This window comes from Micrasema longulum, unplaced genomic scaffold (genome assembly GCF_059751315.1).
Source record: "Micrasema longulum isolate JH-2025_06_02 unplaced genomic scaffold, ASM5975131v1 h1tg001725l, whole genome shotgun sequence".
In the NCBI taxonomy this organism is placed as follows: domain Eukaryota; kingdom Metazoa; phylum Arthropoda; class Insecta; order Trichoptera; family Brachycentridae; genus Micrasema; species Micrasema longulum.
Window position 1 is genome coordinate 39,373 of NW_028278903.1, and position 27,250 is coordinate 66,622.

At 33.9% G+C, this 27,250-nt stretch overlaps 1 protein-coding gene across 1 annotated transcript in view; it reads left to right on the plus strand.

The window, feature by feature from the left end:
* The window catches only part of LOC148274195 (G protein-coupled receptor Mth2-like), a 45,355-nt gene extending 19,098 nt beyond the window's left edge, over positions 1-26,257 (plus strand). Inside the window, exons 4-9 of the mRNA XM_088237458.1 lie at positions 2,395-2,589; positions 2,671-2,749; positions 5,815-6,014; positions 6,094-6,337; positions 24,658-24,853; positions 25,651-26,257. Of these exons, the coding sequence (XP_088093584.1) occupies positions 2,395-2,589; positions 2,671-2,749; positions 5,815-6,014; positions 6,094-6,337; positions 24,658-24,853; positions 25,651-25,659 (923 nt within the window). The 3' untranslated portion in view covers positions 25,660-26,257. The remainder of the gene's footprint in view (positions 1-2,394; positions 2,590-2,670; positions 2,750-5,814; positions 6,015-6,093; positions 6,338-24,657; positions 24,854-25,650) is intronic.
* The last annotated feature ends 993 nt before the right edge of the window (positions 26,258-27,250 follow it).

Below are 27,250 nucleotides of genomic sequence, written 5' to 3' on the forward strand. Positions count from 1 at the left end.
TCCTTATAAACCCTAATGGATTATTACGTTCATTGATAACAATATACATATTTATGCTTTATTAAGTTAGTTTATAACATCTTAAGAACTAATATAAACTTTTAATAACATTACAATTTTTTTATCAAAATTTCTCAATAACATATTTTTTCAAATTAATTTTAAATATTTCGATCTTTTATATCTCCTTTATTTCTTCAGGTAGCTCATTGTACAGCTTCAATCCCTTGTACAATGAGTTATGAGATTCTGTTTTTCTCCTCATTGATAATCTTTTTTTTACCCCTTTACATCCATATGTATTGTTAATGATATTGTTAATGATTTATTTTTTCCACTCTCACTTTCCTTCAATCATCCTTTACTACTCCTTATCAATTTCCTTTTTTTCCTTTCCACTATCTCCTTGTTTTGTCCATATTTATCTTATTTTAATATATAGTATATTTATTATTTATATAGTTTAAACTTCAAGCCGTCGTCGCTTTATTACAGTATTATTTAGTGAATACATATAATTGGATGGCAGGCCCTACTATGTATACATTTTATGTAATTATTTTTTTTTAAATATTCATTTAACCTGTACATCTGTTTGTATTCGAAATAAATAAAGTAAAATAATATTTTTGACATATTTTGCAAGAGTTGTCCGAGACTTTTGTTTTGTTTTATCTGGCAGTTTATTATATAACTCCAGTCCCTGATTCTCTCATTTTGTTTTTGAAGACAGTATGTTATATTGTTCCGATATTCTCGTATTGTGTCCGGAGTTTTAGTTATTTGTCTACAATTACATCAATATCAAATTTATGAATAAATTTTAATGGTTTTAGTTTAAAGAGTACTAACTTTAACATTATTATTGTTATCGTTGTCGTCTGTTTATGTTATTTTGGTTTCCTGTTCCCCATATTTTGTTGGTTGGTGCATATAATAAATTTTAGATTTTACGAAGGCTTCAGACAACATATTTTTTCGGGTTTTGGAAGAAAATTTTTTATTAAAAAAAAGACTAGATAGTATTTATATTTTCCTAATTACATTATTGATATGAATTGTCCATGTGAATTGTCTGTCTATTGTTGGTCCAAAGTGGTTTAGATGTTCAATTAAAATTATTTATTCATTGTTATATAAGTATCTATTTTGTGGTATTTTATTCTAAATTAAAAATGCATACTTAATATTTCATTAAGTGAAAGTAAAAAATCATAATCTTTTAATGATCTGACTAGTTTTAAAAGGCGTAATACTACAAATCACAATTCATAACATTCAACATATTATTTAAAAAACGATTTTAGTAAAACCCTACAAAGGAATAATTTTGCCCCCCTGTGTGTATAAAATGATCATTATGGATCAATTTACCACTACTGAGAAAATAAAAGTCTAAAAAATAAAAAAAGTGTATAAAATACAATCTCGTACATATTTATTTAAATAATTTCCAAAATACAGTAGCAAGTTTAAAACAAAAATAACGCATAAAGGTGTGATTATAAGTTTATGTATTACTTTCAGCAAGAAAAGATGACCAAACAATAGGCGAGGGTGAAGCTGTTGATGTACAGGATCCCACTGAATAAATGACATTGAGCAAGATAATTTTTAGATTCTTAATGTTGTTCCATTGTCTCAGCCTACATCTGTGAAAGCATCGGAATTCAAGGGAACTATTCCATATTTTTTCATTTGACTTAGGGCATTTAATGATAAAATTTACTCAATAAAATTTTGGGTTTAAGACGTATTTAAATTCATGTTTTTTCTTCAGCAAAATAATCTCGTGTAATATAGTAGGAATAGTTTTGGCCGATAGAGGCGCAACTGGCTCGCTGTATGGAATAAAGGAATATGGTGTAAATTTACCAACCCAAGAAATGCAATGTATTTTTTGTGATGTGTTTTTCCCTAACAATAATGTAACATAAATCATTACTTTCGATGTCAAAAAAATGTGGTAAGCTGCAAATAATCGATTATAAGGAGAATTCGCCCCTGTGCGATACCCCACCATTCGCATGCAACTTGCATCTATGTATCTCGGTACGAGTTTACCTACATACGAGCAAATAGATGGAATAAACAAAAATATTCAAAAATAGTAAAGTTTACTGTACCATAAGGATGCATGAATAAACATTTTCTATAAACAATTTATATTTTTTTTATGCCAAAAAAAGATTATTATTTATTATTCCCATAAATATAAAATTGGTATTTTTACATTAAGAATACATGTTTTATTACTGAATATTAATGACTATGTTTTCTCAATGAAATCAAATCTAATCAGACGGCAAATCTCATTGTGTATTCTGTAGAACTGTGCAAGTGTACAACTGTCCGTCTGTTTGTAGCACAATAATAATGTACGGCGGATTGTAGTGATGCTGGTGTCCGTGCCGTTCCTGGTGGTGACGTGCTGCGCTCACTGGCTGCGCGAGGTGCGCGCGCTGGTGGGCGAGGGGCACGCGCGCGTGCTCGCCGCCTACTCGGGCTGCCTGGCCGCGGCCTACCTCGCGCTGGCCTCCACCCAGCTGGCCTCCCCCGGCCTGCCGCCCGCGCTGTGCGTCCTGGCAGGTACCTACCGTCCGCCCTGTGCCGTACGAGCTACCCCCCCCCACACTTCACACCATGCCTAATCTCCCTCTGTCTGCGCAGCGCACGCCATCCAGTTCACCTTCCTGGCGAGCTTCTTCTGGCTGAACCTCCTGTGCTGGGAGACCTACTGCAACATCGAGTGAGTATACCCGCTCCGGATACCGGTTATACGTTCCTACCCGCACCTACTGGCTGCTACGGCTGCTCTCCTCTAATCCCCGATTCACGAGACCGGAAAATGTTCACGCACGATGTGAAAATATTATGATTTGATCCTTTTTAATGAAGTTTACCCTCGGCAGGGTGGGGCGGCTTCCCCGACCGACGCGGCGCTCCCTCCCTTTCATTATGTTTTAATTTCCCCGAGCCCTATCTACTAATTGAATAATGAAAATTAAAATCCACATTTTTTCCTTTCAGATGGTATAAACCGCTTAACGTAATAACTACTGTACTTACGATACGTTTCGAAACATTAACACTGAATCAATTGAATTTTATTATCTAACCGTTATTTAAAACATATACATGCCTTTACGTTTGTTGTTATCCGTGTAAATCCGTTATCGATAAGATTTTTTAAAGACAGTAGTAAACGACAAATTTAGTTTTTGTTGAATATTTCAATTGAATTATTTTTATTTTTTGCGAGTGCCGTAAACAAGAATACTTTTTGACATTTTGCATGTTTAAGATTATGTTAAAAATTATATTTGGCCTTATAAGTTTTTTATTTATTTGTAAATATTGTTTTTTTGTAATGGGTCGTGTTTTCTTAAATACATGAGTTTTAAGTTTTTTTTGTCTTAAAATAGTACAAACATTAAAATATATAAATGTCCTTACTTAATATAAATATATTAACTTAGTATAAATATGATAATATTAATATAATAACTTAAATTTGATTACAATTAAACCATGTATTAATTATCAATATTTCTAAACGTTGTATGTACTCGTAAACTTGAAACATACATTTCATAACCAGCTGATCTTTTGCACATGTGTTCTAGATGTAATACTTAATTATTACTCAAAACTCTCCACCCCTCCGCCTCCCCCGCCTCCCCCGCCTCCCCCGCTTGCGTCTTGCGATATTTCATTATGCAGTGTCCACCGGTTTATTATATATTTCAAACCGTTATAACTTTTAAACGCAAGCAGCTAGAATATTGACTTCTGTGAAGTAAAAGAGCTGAAACCTTTATCGTTTTGTTGGAATTTATCCGGCTGAACCGATTCACCTACTAGGCAACGCCTGAAAACAATTTTCCAATTTTTTATACTTCTTCTTTTCCCAGGTGGTAGAGTTGAGGAAATATGAATGTTCAAACATAGGCAGAATGGTGAATGTTACACAGTGTGTAAAGTGGTCACTTAAACCAGCCAATGACAAGTCGTAAGCCCTGTAAATGCCTAGACTCCCATATTCCCTACTCAAAAATGTTTTCCCTCTCTGTTGCAACAAATTCAGAAGTAAAAGTTACTTACGCCACAAGACAGCCCCTTTCTGAAAATTTCTCTTAGCGAATGAACCGTTTCGTTCACATGCTGTCACCGAAGGAAAAGCTTAGATTAGCCGATTAGTAGACGAGTATTTGGCATAGAAACAAAATCCAAAGATTGGTCGCCTTATTATATTGTCTGTGGCGGTCATAATCTGATCGTCGCAACATATCTAGAATACTAAAATTCTTGTTAAATATTTTATATATACGAGGATGGTAGAATGTTCTCGATGATTAGTTTTCATGTGAGGAATGTAGAAAAGTTCAGACAGTCTAGTCGGTCTGGGGAGTCAACCTTATTGTTAACAATTTTAAAAAGCTGGCTCTGGTCGTAGATACCTCTTTTGTTTATCAACGGACCAAGGCTATAATTTTTTATAGAACCTGTGTTCGTTATTCCTTGGAACTGTAAACAAGTAAATTTAAGAGAAAAATAAATAAAATTATAAGACTGGTCTTACAGCACATGAATTTAATCACAGAAAACATTTTAAATTTTTACATAAATTAAATTTACTCTCTGATTCAAGAATCCATTTAAAATACTACTTTTCTAGATAAAAATATTAATTTAATTATTAGTGTCAAACCTTACATAAATGAAAAATAGAGATGCTTTAAACTCGAAAAGTTTTGGAATACATCATATTGGCCGGTTGCTTCAATAATCTGGAATATTCCATCTAAAGTCATGGGTCATCTGGTTCGACATATCATCAGATCAAGTTGATCGATGGTTACATTAAAAGCATAACTTCATAGTACGTACGGAAAGGTCTTCGAAAGAACACAGCATTATGTGGAGACAATGATAGTTTCTTCATTACTTCTTTTCCGAATTACACAAAATCCATTTTTGTTTTTAAATATAGATGAATGATAAATTTATGGACTGCATCTTTTTTTTTTCGTGCTACATTTGAATCAGAATTGTCGCCTAAAAATAAATTTATAATGAGTAAATGGTAAATAGGGGATTCTGTGGATTCCAATCAAGGATTAATGTGATGTCTAGAGACATTGGATTTCCATGAATTAAAATAATCTAAATAACTTGCATAAATTTGTGGCCTCTTTTCTTTCCAATTCATTTTGTTGAAGTTAATTTTGGCGGCAAGTTCGCCCAGAACGAAACGCTTAGAAATTGGACGTTATTCTACTAGAAATATCTAACGTCATAGAAAAAGCTAATAGAATGGTGGCGTATATTTTTACTAAACTGAGCAGCGTTATGTCTAGTAAACGTCACTCGTTACAATGTATAGATAATTTATTTATTTAATAAAAAACAACAGCCATTATAACAACAACAAAAATACAATATTAACGTATAGACCAAATTTACCAAAATTATAGGCCAATTATAGTGTAGCCAATCAGATTATTATATACATTAGTAAGTACGTATATGGGTAGTTTTACTTTTAATTAATATAATCTAAAGGTGATTTCAGGCGTTTTCTAATGAGTGAAGTGATTCGGTTAATTCTCACCCCAATTGTAAAGGATTCGATACTTTTAATTCATAAATATCAACGGATAGAAAAGTTAAATTAACTTGAAATATTCATAGGTATAATCGAGAAAACCAATGAGTAACAGCCAATGAGTGTTAGAGCAACGTAGGACAAAAGCGGGAAACGCTCTCTGTCATTTCCTTAACTAATCTCATCTTGCGGGCGTCCGTTCCCAGGAAGCGCCTGAGCCCCACGTCAGGTGTGCACAGCGACGAGCGGGGCTGTGCCCGCGCGGGGCTGCCCCCCGTCTGGCTCCTGTGGGGCTGGGGCGCCCCCGCCATCATCACCCTGCTCACGCTGCTGCTGGACAGCGCCCCCGGCCTGCCCCTGACGCTGCTGCGGCCCAACTTCGGCGCCGCCGGCTGCTGGTTCCAGAGTGAGTAGAGTTCCCGCCCCGAACGGCCGCAGCGCCCGTCCCGACCCTCGCCGCTCACCCTCCCGCTCGCGTGTTGCAGACGACGTGTCCACGCTGGCGTACTTCTACGGGCCGGTGAGCGTGCTGCTGGGGGCCAACATCGTGCTGTTCGCGCTGTCGGCGTACTCGCTGGCGCGGCAGCGCGCCGCTCTGCCGCTGGCCGAGCTGGGGGACGCGCTGGCGGCGCTGGGAGCGGGCCCCGAGGCGGCGCAGCCCCTGGGCCCTACGCGGCCACGCGCGCCGCCGACGCGGAGCCTCTCTAGTATCGAGACTTCGGCGAGAATGTGAGTACCGCCCCGCACCGTATATAGTTTTTATATATATTTTTATTTTTTAATAAAACTCTTTATTAGCATAAAAAAACAATACATACAGTAAAAAAATGGAACACTTGTGGTTGAATTTGCCAAAAAAGAGTCCAGCTCTTGTGTTTACAAAATATTATAAAAAGGAAACAAAAAATGCAAAACAAAATAATACAACAAATAAAAAATTAAACAATTGTTAATTTATCTCCAGATTTATGTATTGGAATTACATTTATGATCTTCCACAAGTTAGTAAATATACATTAATTGAGAAATTTCTTGAAAATAATATGCATTGGGATACATAATTCATTACTAGAATTCCCTTAAATACACTTGGTACTTGAAGAAACTTGGTTGCTTGGAAGAAATTGCCATTTGGCAATAAGCCCGCCAACGTACAGTATGAATTATTGACAAAATGTTTAAAAAATATTTTTTTTTAATTTTATCTGGTTGTGGCACAATGAGGCTAACAGCTTCTTTTCATCCTTAAATTCAATAACTTTGAAACCAATAAGAATATTGTCAAAAAATTTGAAGAAAATATAACTTAATAAATATAAATTCTAAATACGAGTACATTTAAACATTTCCATAATTTTATTCGTAATACACTTTTTAGAATATTAAAAAAAAAAATAATGTAAGATAAACATATGGATTAATGTTTTTAAAATACGTTATATTGTAAAAAGAATAATCAGTATTTAAATGTCACTTTCATGAGTGTTTTTTTTTTAAAATATCTATCTATTTTTAAAACTTCTACACAGATCTTGATTTTTAAAATTCTGTATTTAAAAGTGCTTTTGCCTCGTCTTCTAATTACAATACTTTGCGTGATGTAGACATACTTTTGCTAGAAATATAATATGGATCTTAAATTTACAAGAGAGTGTAAAAAACATCTTCATTTGTTGATGACCGTAAACGTTTTCTTGCGTAGTGCAGGCAATAATACTTTTTAAAAAATATAAACTAAAACTAATATTAAAATGATCCAGGGTCTACAGTATTCTATAGTTAAGCGAATTGTACCTGCAGAAATTTACGAACAAAGAAGTAATAATGATCTCCTGTACAAAACAATCAAAACTCTGCCCGTTCGAGGACTACTGTGGCTTTGCATCATTTTGGAACAATTTAATAGTAATACATTCAAGTTTCCTCTCAAACATAACCATAATACGCTTCACGTCTAATGATGGCTTGGTAGTACCAAAACTATGTAATAAGTATGGAAATAGAACTCTCAAATATTTAGTACCTAGAATTTTTTATTTATCACCAAAAGAACTTAAATTTAACTCACATTGTAACAAGAGCAAAATAAAAAAGTGGCTACTCGATCAAGAGTTTATATTTGAATAGTAGCTTAGGATGTAAATATTTTAATTTTTCGTATATTTCCTTGTATTTAAAGAATAAATTTACATATTATTATTTGTATAAACATGTTTATTCTGATCTTTCCGGCTGTTAATTTTTATCTGTTATTCATTGTTTTTATAAATGTAAATAATATTATTAAGTTAGTATAAATATAATCTTCACCAACAAGCTACAAAAAGTGGCTTGGTGGGATTTTAGTAAAAATATAACAAGTGAATTTTTTTTTTTTTTAATTGTAAAAATGTATAATATTATTATACTATTAAATAAAAATAAAAAATCCTTGTTTCTTGCTCTTTGAGCATCTTCTGAAAGCTTTCCCAATGGTAGTAAAGAGTCGTCTAGAAATGTTTAAATCAATAGTTGCACACATCATATGATTTTAAAATTTTAACAAGAGCAGGTTGAATCGATTTACAGGCTTTGTTTTAATTTTATCCTTGAAATTCGTAAGAAATACAGTAGCGGATACGCTTTTTGGTAGTATATGAAATAATGCAAGCTCGTATGTGCATATTCATTAGAGGTGGTATAAAAATGTAACTGCTGTTTTAAAACAAGTATCCTTCGGGAACTTCTAAAACAGTTTCACAAATATAAATTAAATCGTTTTAAGAAAACAAACACTAAATCACCCAGCGCAGAAGTAAATAAAAAATAATATTTCGCTTCGCGCTAAAAATTCAACGCCCCGCCGCACTCTCTACCGCACTTCGCCCTAACTTCAAATATTTATCCATAATCCCTACCTACTTGTATTATAATCTCCCAACGAAGAAGTATATGCACATATACGCTGTCGCGTGCACAGAGTTTTCAACTAGGGTAGGCAGTAGAAAAAAAGTACGTTTTATTTAGTATAAGTACCTAATCAATCTTCTAGTCACATTAGTTTGAATCACTATGCTGTATTTATTTATTTATTTATTGTGGATAACTTATATAGCGCCATTTTCGTAAGAAAATACCTCAAGGGCGCTTTACATGGTGATTCTATTGTTAAGTTAATTTAATTGAAGCTTTTAAATTTGTAATTTAATTAAAATAATTTATTTTGTTGTCACGTGCTACGGATTTATTCAAATGATTTAGAGAACAAGTGGGTTTTAAGTTTTTTCCGAAACATAACTTCACTTTCACAGCCTCGCACCTCTGCTGGGAGAGCATTCCATGCCATAGGGCCTGCGACCGCAAATGCGCGCTCACCAAATTTAGTGCGCTGTTTGCGTAGAGGTATAATAACTTTTCCTCTCGCCGTAGACGTAGCTGATCTAAGCGTGAGACGCCTGTCAGCTAGTTCATCTGGAATGCATAGTTCCCTTAGATATTCCGGAGCCGAGTTGTGCAGTGACTTATACATAAGCCAACAGAGTTTGTATTCGACCCTCTGTGGAAAACGTAGCCAGTGTAGTTCCCGAAGTAGTGGAGTGATATGACTGAACTTAGAGATTCCGAAAATAAGTCTCGCTGCGGCATTCAATACAGATTGTAGGCGAGTCATTTTGTTCATTGGTAGACCTGCATAGATACCATTACAATAATCGACTCTAGACACTACAAACGCATTTATTAATTGACGGGCGGCATCAACCGGCAAATTTTTGCGTATGCATTTAATTTGTCTCAGCTGGTAGAAGCATGAACTTATCGTTCTACTAATTTGAGCGTCAAGAGATAGGTCAGAATTGAGTAAAACTCCCAGTAGTTTAACGGTGGGTAAAACGGCACTCCCTACATTGGGTAGAGCCGTATCCTGGATCAAATTCTGTCGTCTGGCTGAAGCCACCCACAGTTGTTCAGTTTTTGATGGGTTTAATGTTAGTCTGTTTTCAGCCATTCAGTTTCCTATTTTCTTGATGCATCCATCAATTAAATTGACAAGCACACTTCTCTCGCCTGGTTTGCAATAAAAATAAATCTGCGTATCATCTGCATAGCAGTGCGACCACAATCCACATTCTTTGATAATGTTCTCTATATCTTTAGTGTAAAGGAGATAGAGAAGTGGTCCGAGTACTGACCCTTGAGGCACTCCTGTAGACACCCGAAAGTTGGTTGAGCTTTTACCCTGGAACACGACTGCATATTCTCTTTTATTAAGATATGAACTGAACCACATATGTGCCTGATCACGGATACCATAAGTTTTCTCCAGACGTTCAAGCAAAATATTATGGTCTACAGTATCAAATGCAGCACTCATGTCCAGAAGAGCCATCATCACCAGATTACCAGAGTCCACCGACGTTATAATGTCAGACAGTACTCTTATCACTCCCGTCTCCGTGGAATGAAAACGTCGGTATGCCGATTGCCTTACCGAAAATAAAGAATTCCGCTCGATATAGTTAACGAGCCTGTGAGAAACTATTTTTTCTAGTATTTTTGATACGATGGGAAGATTTGAAATAGGGCGAAAACTGGAAAGATCTTCCACATCTAGTTGTGATTTTTTTAAAAGTGGAGTTACATTTGCTTTTTTTATGGCTCTCGGAACAATGCTGTGCTCCATGGATGTATTAAATAAATCTGTTAAAAATGGAGCTAATATGTTAATGCATTTTTATTGAAATTACCTAAGCTACATCAAATATCCAAATAAATGCTAAAATTATATGGTATATTTTTTATTTCAAATAATATTATTTCGAATAATTGATACCATACTTTAAAAAGGGTTTTATATTATTACACATTGACGAAGTAATTTATAAGGAATACCAAGTTTACTAAGTGGCTCCATTTTAGTGTAAGCTCCCACAAATAATGTAAGTAAAGAAGCCTACTTAGGTAGGTGTTAAACTAACACGTGCATCCACTTCATGCGGTAATATTAGCGCTGACAATTTCTCGTATAAACAATCTTGATAATTTGGCGTAGGTAATTTATTATAAATGTTAAATTAATATTAATTTACGTATGCATATAATCGAAAGAAGTCATAATAACAACTTAATAATCGGGTTGTGGTCCCATAGGACTCACGGATCAGAGGTCCGAAGTTCGAACCCCACTCTACCCCAACTTGATTTCCATTTTCTATTAGTGAATTATGTACGAATCAAAATTGAAATATTAAGGTAAATTATAAGATCGCCAATATTTATATTCTTTAAAAAATTTAAATTATAGGCATAAATGAAATGACATTTTGTGAATTTAAAGGTCTCTATTTGATTATCTAATCTATGCGGACGACTTAGGAATTTTATATGAAAACAAAAATGACATTGAAACGACTAAAACCATCAACAATGACGTGCAAAAACTATTAGAATGGACAAACAAAAACTTCTTAACACTAAATGCCAAGAAATGCAATATAATACATTTCGAAACACAAAAGAAGAACCATAACATGAACATAAAAATAAACAACGAAACTCTTAAAGAACTAGAACATGTGACTTACCTAGGACTCACAATGGACAGACAATTAAAATGGACAAAACACATAGACGGACTCACTAAAGTAATGGCATCACTACATAGTCTCTTCTACAAAATTAAAGATTTTATACCGAGAAAGGAAAAAATTATGATGTACGAAGCCTATGTCAAAAGTAAATTGAGTTACATGATCGCTTTCTGGGGAACTGGTAACAAGACAGACATAACATGAATACAAAGACAACAAAATAAAATTCTTAAACTAACATAAAACCTACCCTACCTGACCTCTACGACTGAACTGTACAAAAAAACACACCAGTTTAACATAAACTACTTGACTAAAATAGAGACCTTAAAAATTGTGCACAAAATAACACTGGGAAACATACAAGACGATGACATAATATTAGTCAAAAATGCTGACATACACAAGTATAACACCAGACAACAACAACACTATCATATTGAAAAAGCAAAGACAAACACAGGACAGTCAAAAATACTACATAATGGACTTAAACACTACAACGACCTACCTTACTACTTGAAAACTTTTACTGGAGACAAATTTAAAATCCATCTGAAAAAGCACATGATGACTGAACTAACTAGACTAGACGAGACATAAAATGACTAGACAATATTAAATTTCTAATGTAACCCTAACGGGTTTTTTAAAATTGTAAATAAATAAAAAAAAAAATTAAAAAAATGCAAAAAAGTTTTAAGCCAAAAAATATTAATGTAATTCCACAAAAGAAGGTTCCTGTAAAATACATTAAAAAATATTTTATTTATTTATTTATTATTTATTTATTTACACGCCCTACGGGCTTTTACATATATTAGAAATTACATTCAAGTGCAGCAGTGAAACATAAGTATGTAAATTAAATTAAAATTAAAGATAACATAAGAAAAGCTAAAAGTTACAATTATAAGTAAAAATCAGGAAATCAGGAAGGGTACATAGAAAAATATTTAATAAATTTACATATGAAAACATACACACATACATATACAAACATATAAGTTTATACATTATTATAGAGATACATGAGAAAACAAAATAGTAAATAAAGAACAATATTAAGAAATTTTATACAAATTAATTTATAACCTTTTGAATACTTAACCTATATTTATATAAAGACATACGAAATATATCAACTTCAGCATACTCGTTATTTTGCCGGTGTAGTCTAGGTATTGGTGAATTGTAATAATAATTGTGACTGCCAGGAGATTCAAAAAATAACGTTAGCTGCCGAGTATTTCGAACAGGTAATTTTAAGCTGATAACACTAGTTAATTCCGGGACGTTCAATACGCCATTTGCTATTTTATATAAATTTAATAAATCATTTACAATTCTTTTTTTACAAAGAGTTGACATATTAAGTGTACATAATAAATTATCGTAATCAATATTTTTAAGTTTGTAATTGATGAATCTAAGGAATTTACGTTGTACTCTTTCTAACTTTAAAATATGAACATTGTAATAAGGTGACTAAATTGTTGAATTCTAGTAATTTAGAATTCAATTCAACAATTTAAAATAATATTCAAAATTACCGTCCCATATCAAATCTTTCGGTTTTTTCGAAATTATTTGAGCTCATGGTTAATGATAACATCTATCCAAAAATTATTAAAAATATATAGAATTTTCAGCATGGTTTTCTGAAGAGGCGCTCTGTATATACCTACCAATATGGTAAATTTCACCGAATACGTCACATCCAATAAGGATGACAGAACGCAAGTTAACGTCATATACACAGATTAGAAGGGTTTAATAGGGTGGATCACCGAATCCTTACGCGTAAATAAGAATATCTGGGAATACGCTGTGACTTATGCAGATGGTTTATCTTTCACTTAGATATGAAAGCATCCATTCCTTCCCGAAACTGTTCATTAAGACTTGTGTCTTTCTTCAGTTTCGCATATTACTATCAATTTAAAAAAAAACTAATTATGCGAAAATTTAATATTTATTTTCAATTAAACTTAGATAAAAGACTTCAATCAATTATGGTTGAAGGATAAAAAGCTGAGTTCATCTCCATTCCGTCTGGTGTACCACATTATTACACCTCGGGCCACTTTTATTTAATGCCTATATTTATGATATTCAATTAGGTTTCAAAAATGCCAATCACCTTTGTTATGCTGACGAAATTTATGCGAGTTGCATTGCGTAATAACGGTTAGGTATGTTATTTGCTCGGTTTTTGTATGCGCGTGTGTATTTATGTTATTAAGGGGGTAGTATCCTTATAAAAATAGCTCTCCACGTTAGCCAATACGTTCACCAATACGCTGGTACGCGTATTAATAAATAATTAGTAAAATTAAAAAACTTGTTTTCGAATTAAGGCTGTTATTTGAAGAAAGCAACTGCCATCACAACAAATACGATGTTTGCAAAGAAACCAAAATTTAGACAATTTATTCAATCAGTGGGCAAATACGACTTGTATAAATAGAATTAAGAATAGTTCAGAAGGAGCGTAGAACCATTTTTGAATACATCGAACTGTGTCCGAAAATCCCCCAACTTTACCCCACTTTTGCCGCGCGCATTCGTGAAGTCGCCGCGTAATGTTGCCAGATGGGATAAAATATAATCATAACGCGGTAAGGTAAAAAATAACAATTTGTTAATTTCTCTAAAATTTTATTGTGCACGCGGAAACATTGATTGACACAACAGAGTATATAAGTAAAGGGTTATTTAATAAAAGTAATTGAATTAATGAACTTTGAACTTAAAATATAAAACAAATTTTATTTTACACGAAATGGCTATTTTCATAACATGTTAAATAATATTTGATGTTTTAAAGATAATGTCAGTCAAACGTCCACCACGGCGTTGTTTAATCCTACATCCAATTTTTATTAGTTCTCTCATTAGATGAGAAAAGTAGGGTAAAAAAAATACTACCTTGATACCTACCTACACTAACGAAATGTCCATTTTGTTTTCTTTGACAATTTGACAGATGGAAAAATAATACTATTTTTAAGTAATGCATTTGCTACTTACACATGCATTTGCTAATTACACATGAAAGGTGATCTCATCCTGTTTCTTAGAGATCCCAGCAGTATTTTTACACTTTAAAATGGCATAGTTGAATTCAAATCGGGGGTTGCGTACTGAACGACGTCTACAAAGAAACTAATGGGTCAAAACGTAAAACTACTCTTTTTGGAGTAGTTTAGTCACCTTCTGTTTGATGCGCGTATGCGGTTTTTGGACTATTCTTAATTCTACGCCTGTATACATAAATTAAATTGTAAAAATACAATTTAATCGCGCGGAATGTGGGATCGAGAAAAAAAAGAGAATGAAACACATAAAATTGTTTCAGTAGATTGTTTACTAAATAATATATTAAATAAAGAATTTTTACTTATCTTGACAAATTAAAAAGTTTTTTTAAAAAAACCGCCATCATGTCAAAATCAAACGATTTTTTTGGAAAAATTCCAGTAAATCGCGTGCACTCGCTCCGATAGTAAGTTCATAGCGCTCTAAACATTGGGCGAACGTGAAGGCGCTTCGACAATTCATTCAACCGGTGCTCTTTAATCTGTATGAAAAAACCGACAATATTCCGGAGCGCACCGCTGGTGCTGACCAGCCAGCGACTACCGACTACCGACTACCGACTGCCGACTGCCGACCCGTGTAACAGTTCTATCCCTCTCTATGCGTTTGCCGATACGTATTTGCCGGCTTACTGGGAACGTGTTGGGCTGTCGTAAGACAAAATAAGAGATACTCGAATCAATTTCGAAATTCTTATTTGTATAGATTTTATATTTTTTTATACGCGTGTACTTAGTAAAATGTCCATAAATAATATGTTAATATTCCCGTATATGACCACTCTCTTGTAGTCGCAATACGTAATTTATTAGTAATATAACTTAGTTATGTATTTATTTAAATGTAGGTATTAGATATATATATATATATATATATATATATCTGTTGTAGTATAAACGGGTAGTTTAGCACAGCTTTGCTGCAGCAGCTTTGGAAAACCTCGGTAAATGTAAACAATAAGTATTTACTCGCGTAGGTCGGCATCTACTTGGCATCTAGTTCCGGGTACCCGGTATGGCGGTATGGCGGTATGTATACGAGATACGAGTATATACGAGAGTACTCAATATATGTAGATGAGTAAGTTCCTCCTGTTTCTCAGAGTTCGGTACAACTTCGCACTTTGCCGAGAGTTGATCGAGGTACCGCACCGGCACGCGTGTGTGTGCGGCGACTTATTGCGGAGCACCGCGGCCAGCGCAGCGCGGGGGCGGGGGCGGGGGGAGGAGATCCACGATTGGGGATGGCGAAGTTTTAATGGAAAACAGTCATAACGGGGATAACTCTTCCTCGCCTCCGAGCCGAGTATCATTCCTCTATTAGCGGGTCGGTACTCGGTACTAGGTACCTATAATAATATACATTATGCGAGTACTTTGCTCGGTAAAACATCTCCACGGCAATACCTAGCTAGGCGGGTACTCAATTTCTATATTTTCCCGACCACTGTACGTATACATAGTACTTTTCTTCTCAAGTAAGTACTTACCCGGAATTCGGACGAATTCGAACAAATAATTGTTTTAAATCAAGTTGAATATTCAACTATAACGTGCTATTGGCGGCTGCGACGATAAGTCAGGCAGTGTTTAATAGGTACATTATTTTAACTATAAATTAAATGTAGGTAGATTCGTACTGTTGAAATCAATGTGTCGTGTTCGACAACAAGGCAGAATAGTATTATTTTTTGACCATGTGTTCCTGAGGTTTTATCTTACGGAAATTAAATTACTGGGATAGCAATTCGCCCCGTATAAGCGGATGAAGTTTGTACTGGAAGAAATCATACCTTTTTAATTATTCGTGTCCGACAGATGGGTCCCGTTAGGTCTCTGATTGAAATACGATACGGGTAATATCATTCTCTCGTTAGTAAATAAGACATTAGCTTTCAATGCGTAACCTCATTTTTCATGGTCAGTTATTTGACAAAGATGAGTACACGTCTATAATGATTGTAATGTGAATAAATAACTCTAGGATATCGGTGTTACGATCTATGAGCAGACCGAGAAAAACATTTCTATCAATAAGGTTTAAAAGTGAGAAAAAGTATATTGTTACAGCGAGAAGAAAAACTGACCGTACTAGTAATATGATTCGAGATCTAAGAATTTACTCTAATGGCCCCGCCACACTATGCTCCTTGCGCTGCTCATGCCCATGCCCCTCGCGCTGCCGCCCTCTCGCCCGATGTTGCCCTCTCGCCCGATGTTGCCCTCTCCGCCCACACGCTGCTCTACTCGCGCAATTAATCGCGACGTTCCGCACTTGTCATTTGTCTTTCTATACAATGAACGATAAAACTGACAGCGTGCGCGCTATGCATTTTTAGTGCAGCTAATTATATCAATGTATGTATATTAATATGGAATAATGGAATATTTTTATGTTTTTTATATATTTTTTATTTCCTTTTTTAATTACTATAAAATAAAAAAAGTACCTTATAGTCTTTAACAGAATATTTTCTTTTCTCTTTCTTATATAACACAAAAATATTATATCTGTCTATTTATTATAGGAGCAAAAATTCATAAACATTTCTTGTATACCCACGAACAGGCCATGCCTTTGTAGGATTTTTGTTTGCTATTTTTACAGTTAATATGTATTTCATTAATATGTATTTCACTTAATAGGTACGTTGTTCCACCTCTTTTGTATATTAAAAAAAAAAATACAAAAAATAGTAAAAATAAATGTCATACAAAGAAATATACATCATTTAAAAATTACGTGCACGTCTTGTGTGAGCGCTCGGTTCGTACTGCGACCGCGCGATTATGTGGCCCCACTCGCGCTCATATTGCCGGCTCTTTGACTCGCGCTCAAAAAACCGACAAAATAGGGAGCGATGGGCACGACGAGGAGCATGACGAGCGGCATGACGAGTAATGTTGTCACACTATGTGAGCGCTCGGTTCGTACTGCGACCGCGCGATTATGTGGCCCCACTCGCGCTCATATTGCCGGCTCTTTGACTCGCGCTCAAAAACAAAATAGGGAGCGCGGTATGTTGTGTCTCTGCCTCCTTTCTTCGCTACTTCCCATGCCACTCGTCGAGTGTGTGGCAGGCCCATGACTCGCGCTCAAAAAACCGAAAAAATAGGGAGCGATTCACACTACGTCTCTGCCTCCTTTCCTCGCTACTTCCCATGCCACTCGTCGAATGTGTGGCAGGTCCATAAGATTCACACTTTGCATTTTTCACTAATTTTATTAATGTCAATATGAATATGTAAACTTTTTAAAAATGTATTGTATCCATCTTACCCCGGGATCAGAGGTCCGAGCTTCGCCCCCCGCTCTGCCACAACTTGGTTCACATTTTCAATAAAAACGCTACCAAAAGTGCACAGTTATAATATATTCCATATCCCGGCGGCCTCTTAGGTGTAGTGGTTAAGACGCTTAACTCACGCATGGAAGGGTCCAGGTTCGATTTCTGGTGAGTAAAAAAATTTAATGTGATTTTTCTAAAAAAAAACGAATAATCAGTAGGATATCAACCCAATCCTCCCAAGATCTACCGATTTAGGGTGAAATCTACCGAATCCCATCAAAATTCACCCGATTTAAACATTTCAATTTATTCCAAAGAATTATTTTACTATTTAGTCGTCCCCAAAATATTAAATTTAATTGACAACGAGTATGTACATTTATTTCGGATGTTTTTTAAATGGAATAGAAGAAAAAATCAGTATTTAAATCAGTCTTATATAATTATACGAGTATAAGTCAGAACAGCCTTTTGCAGTTAAGTCTCATTTATTAGTGAAAATATTAGGGTTGTGGTTATTTTAGGAAGATAATTCAAGTACCATTAGATGCGTATTTTTTCCTGATTCCGAATATGTATTTAACTCATTTTCGAAAAAAAAATGTTAGATGCGTCCTTCTTTCTTATGACGGCAGTAATCTCCACTTGATTTCTTTTGGCAAAATGTTCACCCGCGAGTAGAAACTAAATATATAAAACCAAAAAGAATATTAATATATTAATATGAGTCCACCCACCCTAATTTTACCGGGCCGAGTGGATTAGCGCGATACGTGTGAAACGGGCCCGTACATGACAGACACAATCAATCATTTTTAGAATATTAATATATAAGACGCTAAGTACTTGTTTTAGTGTATCAGTGTAATCATAGCATGTTAGTGAGGGTGAGGGAGTATATATACAGGGTGTGTGTATGTGGGGGTGAGTACAAGTATGTATTGTAACGTCCTTTTGTGATGAGTGTGAAAATGGCTAAATTTTCTTTTAAAATAAAAGAAGGTCAACACTCAATATATCAACATATTTCAAAGATTTACAAAAATTGAAAACTTAATTATTTTATTTTTATTTTATTTTATTAGGTAATTCAACAAAGATACATACTAGAAAACATACAATTTAAAAGCATTCGTCGAAATAATTTAACATGCATATATATCTTCAATTATAGAATTATACAAAATAGATTAATACGTTAAGTTGTAATACATATTTTTAATATTTTTGTTTATACAGGATACAATGCAATAAAAAGCAAGTTGTACGTGTGTACTTATTGAATAAGATTTATTCCTAAGAGATTATTCGCAAAAGCTGAGAGAGTATCATGAAAAATGTCAATTTTATTGTTTCGGCAGTATATATTATATTCCCTACACATGCGGGCCATAGGTGTGTGGTATGTAGCATTATTTGAAAACAAAGGCAGTTTAAATATTGCCCGATGTCTGAGTGTTCTGAATCCTGCATTTATTTGTATTTTATTTAGAAGGTTAGTATCTACTTTGTAGTTTAATATTTTATACAGAAATTTTATATCGAAAACAACGCGGCGTTTTATCAGATAATTAAAATGGAAACGAGTTAGAAGTTGCTCGTAATTTGAATTAGAACGTGGATTAGAAATTTGGAACTTATACAAAAGGTAATTTAAGAACTTTTTTTGAACAGATTCTATTGAATTTATATGGTTTTGATATTGCGGACTCCATACGCATGAGGCATACTCAAGATTACTCCGAATCAAACTCATATATAGACATATGACAGTTTCCGTTTTTTTAAAGGGTTTGGTTACTCTCTTTAGGAACCCCAGTAGCTTAAGTGACTTACGAGTTATGTAATCTATATGATGTTTAAATTTTAATTTTGTGTCAAAATAAACCCCGAGATCCTTAATAATGTTAACTCTACTTAATATTTTATCACCAAGAGAGTTGTCAAAAAATCTATGGAAAAATTCAATTGTGCCTTTATTGGTTGACAGCCACGCTCTGTGCATTGTTGTGAGACAATGCAAAAAGTAAGCCGAAGAAATAAATGCAGATCAAACTCCTCACAAAATATACGCTATTCACCAGTGTCGCTCAACTAGTAAAGATGATAATCTCTCCAAAATGAGGACAATAATTATGTCTGACCTTCCCACAAGATGTGTAAAGAGTCAAAATAAAAATAGGATTCAAAATTTATATAGTCTCGGAGCCTCAACAATCACTGTGTATTGCTAATTAAAACATGTAGACCAGGTAATTGCAAAATAACAAAGGCGTTTCTCGAAATTACAATTTTATTTCTACAAGCAAATAATATACAGTTTTGTGCGTTTACCTAGCTAAATATAAAATCATAAAGACCAAATTGCAAATGATTTAGAAAATTTAATCAAAATGAAAATAAATATTTAATTCTTGACACCAATCATCCACGTTAAATTCTTTAAAATCTTCTTTGTAGCCGTTCAAAGTTCTTTTCTGTTTCAAATCGCCGGAGTATTACGTGAAAGGTTCCAATTTTTAAAGGTATATCCGGCGAACATCTTGGCATAAGCCATCGCTGGACGCGTCATTCCTCTAAATAATACTTCGACCAATTTTATTATTGTCGATTCGCAATCGGGTTTAATAATTTAGATTTTGTATATAGAAATTGACGTAAATTGTCAGGATTTAGACAGATGTAATGATAATCTAGATAATAAGATAGTAATATACCATATATTTTAAATATATAAAAAATAAAATGGGGTGTTTAGGAAACCTATAATTATGGGCAAAAATACATCATTAGATTCCATGTTCTGGCAAATTGAAACGACAATACGATTACAAATTCAATTACATAGTACTTACATGCCGTAAGGCCATGTTTCCTCGATATAAAAGAACTACATCTTTGATTTTGTCACGTTACACGTTTCTCCGCTTGTCACGGGCGATCTTTTTCTAGAAATGCACAGTCTGACGTGGTATTGCCATGCCTGAATCTTAACGTAGCAAAATTATCATTTAGACTCGTGCTTAATCACACGCTACTTAAATGGGGCAAGATGAAATATAGTCGTTATAGTATGTGACAATGTGTAGTGAATTTAAGCGGACTTATTGAATTTAAGGTGCCTTATCAGGTTCCCCCGACGTTGGCGATCACTACAGCGAAAGCATCTCGGTCCTGCGCTACTCCAAGGCCAGGACAACTCACAACTGCTTGTTGGATGTTCTCGCCATAGTATTGCATTGTTCATATGGGTATTTAGGGAGCCTATTAATTATAATATGCAATATTAAGTCAAGCGTACGAGTTTCTTTGAGGCTAGGTCTGAATCGGAATATCACACTAATATAAACAATGTTCGTGAAACATAAGCTTTGTAGATGCCTAGACTTTCATATTGTTTTCTCAGAATGTTTTCTCTCTCTGTTGCGATAAATATCAATCTCGATAACTCCCGGGTGGAATTTCACTTTTGTCAACAAGCGTTTGAATGAACTCAAAATATTGTTGATCAAACTACCTAATTTGTATAATAGTAAGAAGAGGTATAAATAATAAAAAGCGTTTTAATGCGTTGCCCATCAGGTGAAATAATTCAACCAGATGAATCTCACCTATATAGATAAAGGTTTGAACTCTTTTTGAGGAGATGTCGATATTAAAACTTAGGCACAATGGAGGCTCTGCTATCCACCGCCATACGCACTCAGTAATTTATTACTCGATTATCATATTCTGACACGTCTGGCGTCTGGCCTGGTAACCTATCGGGATAGTGTAACAATAACTCTCGGCTCGGGTACAATTTCCCAACACACCGATTTTAATGGGAAGTAAAAAGTAAAATCGAATTTTCTGAACGTAATTGTGTTTATTTGTATGAAAAATTTTATGTTTCTTCACCGGTAACCTGTAATTTAACATTCATACAAAAATTCGATTTTACTTTACAAACAATAATTGGTGATATACATACAGGTCCAGGTACGGAGGTGAATTTCATTTTATGTTTACTTTACAATTTTCCTCGACATCGGTGTTCGGTACTCTGTCGTAATAAGTAGGCACTATTTAAACAGCTGCTGTTGCTAAGTGTTATTAACAGCATATGCACACACACACACACACACACAAATTACCACTAATCAGCGGATGATAAACTTGTACGAGGAGGTAAATTTCGGATTGCCAATACATTGTACATGTACGAGATTGTTCGTAGTACGGTTGTTAATTACCAAAACAATGAACTCCGATACGGAACGAATCGGGACAGTAATTATACTCTGGGACTCTAATAAAATTCATATTTCTAACCATTGCCTCGCCCGCAATAGGGTATTTTTCCATGTTTTTATTTAGTGTGGACTTAGTACTAATCCTTGCGGTAGGCCCTTGGAGAAACAAATTCATAACCGTTTGGAATTTCTGTTTATTTCTCTATTGCACATTATTTTTTTTAATTTTTTTTTTTCTCAATTGATCTGGGTGTTGTGGTGTATTTTTCGTTACTTCCTTCCATATCCCCTCTATCCCACCTGCCTCAAAATAAAGGCTTAGCGAGTTTAAAAGAAAACAACAGCCATTGTAAAAAAAAAACTATTTTTACAAATAAACCAAAATTATAGGCCAATTATAGATTTCCATAATGTGAATCAGGATAAGTGTGGCAAATAAATTAAGGAGATGAATTTAATATGTATTAAAAAATTATTTAGCTAAATTTTTGACCACAATCATAATCTATCGACTCCAAATCTAATAACGTTTGTTCTCATTTATATTTTTTTTATAATTTTGTAACTTTATTATTTCAGTTGGTACCTATTTAATCTACTTATTATCTAAAATACATACTCATATGGATTTTTTTATTAAAATAACTGGCATAATAGAAAATGATAGGTTTTATTTAAAAATAAATGATAAATAATAAAAGAAAAGATGGTCAAAGAAATTTTTAACTTTTATTTATTTTTTATGTATAATAGGTGCACAAATGTCGAGATCCGTGAAGTGTGTAAGGCTGAGACATGCATTATTTACAGAATCAAGAAAGGGGTGCTGCGTTGGTTTGGACATGTAGAGCGAATGGACAGCGAAAGAACGGCTAAAAGGATCTACGATGCAAATGTTGATGGATGCAGAAAACGAGGAAGACCGAGAAAGACATGGCACGATCAAGTCCATCAAATACTTGAAGATGGACATGTCAAAAGTAGGAATAATCGGCGTGCGTGCATGAGAAGATGTATAGTAGAGGAAGCGTGGTCTGTATGCCAAGATAGAGTGTTATGGCGTTCTATCCTCTCTCCCTACCTCTACGGGGAAACGGCGTGATGGTTTGTTGTTGTTGTTGTTGTTATTTTTTTTTTCCTTCACGATGACAATTATTTTATAATATTTTAAGATTGTGACTTTGTATTAGGTTCATAAAGGTAGACTTTTTTTGAAAAAAGTACCTCTGTTTAATTTTAAAAATAGCAACCACAAAAAAATATTTTTTAGGTTGTTAATAATGAGTTTTCACATTTTGACAATTAATAAAAAAATATAATAATAATAAAATGTTCCTCACTAAACTTATTATTATAATTATTATTATCATTTTTAATTGCATAATAAAGATCGAGAATATTTACAAGAAAATATTTTAAGACTTTTATAATAAATAATTATGATTTAACCTAAGCATTGCATTAGACACAATTTATACACATGTTTTTATGCATATTTTTTTCATGGCTAATCTCGAAACGTACTTGGCGTAACTTTCACTTAAGGTATTTTGTAATACATTTCATTCATAATATATTACTTTATAGTTTCGCAGAAAACTTGAAAAATAAGTTTTCAAAAATTATACGTACTCGATAAGTCAGGGTAGTCAATAAAAATCGTTGCGCGTATATGAAATGATCTGTATAGATGTAGGTAAAGCTAGAAAAGTGTGTAAGGACTCTGCCTACCCCTCTGGCATTGCCCTATCTCGGATCATTATGACATTTTGAATTTTCGCTTATAGGTAATAATAATCCTATAACAATCCTACGCCAAAAAAATATTTATTTATTTGATCGACAGTAGTAGTAGATCATCAGTAGCCATTTCAGGGCCTCGATTATGATGGGAAGATAAAGACGTCATACCTTCACCTTGACGGTCTAGTTGAAGATAAATTCCCTCTAGCGATTATAAAGATATACTACCGACCCCCCCCCCCCCCCTTCTTCAAGTTTTGGGTAGGTACATCGAAATGAATCAAGGGGAATCGTACGTCACGGTACACATATCTACGCTCTAAAATGACAAAGCTTCAGTTTGACGTCATAGTTGAAGATAAAAGTCTCCCGACCGACTAGAAAGTTATAGTACCGATACCCGTACCACCACCAAAAAAAAAAAATAATAATAATAATAATATAAAAAAAAAATTAAAAAATTAATAAAATTAAAAATAAACCATCAAGTTTTGATGTAAGTACATATTTTTTTACCGACGGGTCTAGAACCCTTCGATACGTTTATCTACGCATTAAAAGTGTCAAAAATTTTGTTCCACTGAGCAATTTTTCCTTTAATTATGATTTATCCAAACTTTTAGTAGTTTTGAGGTTGGCACTTTTTTGCCAACCTCAAAGCCAAACTGTCGTATAGAAAACAAAAATTTCTTGTTTTCTATACGACATCGACAGTTTATCTTTTATCTAGTTTAAAATTGTGTATTTTTTATGTCCTATGTTTATTTATTGCTCTAAGTTGATCCGGTGTTGAGTTACATACTAGGTGTCGACATTTGACCAAAATGTTGACAGTAGCTTGACTTTATTTTCTCTCTGTGGTGGGTATGAGTATTGTTTTGAATTTATTGTAGTCTTTAATTCACTTAATTTTAAAAAAACATTTGAACAATTCGTCAAACAAACCAAGCTTAGAGGATTTAAACCGATATCTTCATAGTTACGTAATATAATTATGTAAATTTTTATCTCATTTCACTGATCCTAAACATGATATATTATCTAGTTAGCACAGTTAACCTCACAACAGTGCACACTAACCACAGTGAAGGTAACGAATGTATCTCTTGCAAGATTTCGCCTGTGCCTGGTGCTGTTCCTGGTGATGGGACTCTCCTGGCTCCTAGAAGTCGTGTCTTGGCTTGCTGGAGGACCAGGTCCGCTGTGGTATTGCAGCGACCTCATCAACGCCATCCAAGGCATCATCATCTGCATCATCTTCGTGCGCCCAGCCATGTTCCGACTCCTGTGGAGGAAGATCGCAGCGTGGGTAAATATACGAATATCTTGCCTACTTCATTGTTAACACGTTTTTTTTAGGAAATCTACATATTGATTTTTTCAAATCCACATCCAGAAATATCCTTTTTTGATTTTAAATTTTGATATTGAACCGTGCATACGCATATACGAGTATTATAAATCATGGGGGAATGAATCCTGCGCATGCGCTATCAGTACGAACTGTTGAAAATATAATAGTGAGATGTGTGATGGGTACAGCAGTCAGGTACATTTGAAGCCAATTGAGAAAAGGGCTGGAATATCAAGACTCGAGACGTCCACTGAGTACATTATGAAGGATCCCCGATATATCTAACAACTAATAACAGCCGACGATCGTCCAGACTGCTAATTTTTATATGTATCAATGTTCAACACAAGAAATAAAGATATGCTAGTAGTGCCCACTACTAGAGTGCAAAAAAAATATCTTTTGCCTCAAACTGCCTACGATTCTACAACAAGGTACCTCTTGAAATTCAGGCTTTGCCAATAAAAAAAATAAATTGTCATGCACGGGCTTTTCGGAAAGAGCTACTATAGAGTCGAAGAATATTTGAAGGACAAGACTGCTTGGCATTAGATTCATGTTTATTGATTTTAGTTAGTTGATTTAAATTGTGTTGTTGATTAAAATGTATTCGTTTATTAGGTTTCATTTACTAATTGTTGAATTCTGTTATAAAGTAATAATTTTTGGACGCTGATAAGAGATTCAATGAATCTTATGTGATTAATAATATAATAATAATATTAGTTTAGGTTTTGAATTTTAATTTGCAGCTCCGATGAAGATGAATATTTCCAAACATTTTCTCGCGAGTCGCATACTGGGGAGACCAAATATAGAAGGCATATTCGAGCGGACTGTCTACGAAGCAAAGTAAACTAAATCAATTTGATACTACCAATATCAATAAATATTTTATTTATCTTTTAAATAATTTGTTATTTTAAGTAATAGAATTATAATATTATTTATTATATTTCATAATGGCTTAATCTGATAGTGCATTGAATTACATGATAAATGCCAAAAATACGACGAGAAAAAACAACACACTAAAAACGTTGTCCTTTATAATATTCCTGAATGTGTGGAAACTGTTTCATCTGACTTAAGAATTATGGAGGACAACAACAAGATTGCAGAAATTCTGAAACCTCTATAAGTTTCAATCAACCAAAATGTATTTAAGGACTACAGGTTGGGTCTTTGCAAAAAAGACGGCAATAGACCAATAAAAATACAATTTGATGATCCAATGACTGCCGAAAATATTCCAACAAATTTAAATTGAAAAACGACATTAAAGCTAATAACGACTTAACTATTATGCAAAGAAATGAACTGAATATTCTACGTAACGAACTTGAACCACGTCAAAAAGAATTGGAAACAAACATAACTATAAAATACGTAAACTCTACACCTAAAATTGTTACAAAGACCACAAAAAACTGAACAAACTAAATATATATTACCAAAACATAAGAGGAATCAAATCAAAGTTAACGGATTTCATAATAAATGTTAAGACAACTTCATACGATGCTATAATACTAACAGAAACATGGCTAGATTCAAATATGTTAACAAGCGAATTGGGACTCTCCACCTATCAAGTCTACAGAATGGACCGAAACTACAATTCAAGTTTTAAAACCGATTCGATTGATTTGATTAATTTAAATCAAGAGGAGGAGGCGTTCTCAGCCAGGAAAAATATTACATCAAGACTTCTACTCACTAAAAATTGTTATGTGGAACAACTATTTATAATTCCCAGTGACAAAACTTACAAAACTATCATTGGATCCGTATATATTCTCCCCGCATAATAAAATCTTATTTCGAAATTCGTAAGAATGGGTGACTATAATTTACCTGATTGGAATTATGCCGACGATATTGATCAGTTCACCACTCAGATCACCACTCTCACCATGTCAAAGAGAAATCTCAGATATGGCTTTGTACCTTAGTTTTCCGCATATCAATCATGTCCTTAACCATAAAAATCGATTACATGATCTCGTTTTTACCAACATTGATTCTGCCAAATCACTAAAGCATTAAATTTTCGTTTACTTATAGACATGCATCACCCGCCTCTAAACTTATCTTAAATTTTCTAAGCCCAGTTTTAACTTTGCTAAAGCCGACTACGATTTAATTAACGAACATCTTAATAAAATTGATTGGTCTATTCTTAATCACGATGATATAAATAATAATGTGTTTTTTTTTCATTCAGAAATTGATAAAGTTATTGGTAATTTAATTCCTAAAACAATTTATCAAATGTTGAGAAACCAAAGTTGGTTATGCAGTTATGTAAGAAATATTTAATAAGTATTTGTTATAATTGTAAATATATTA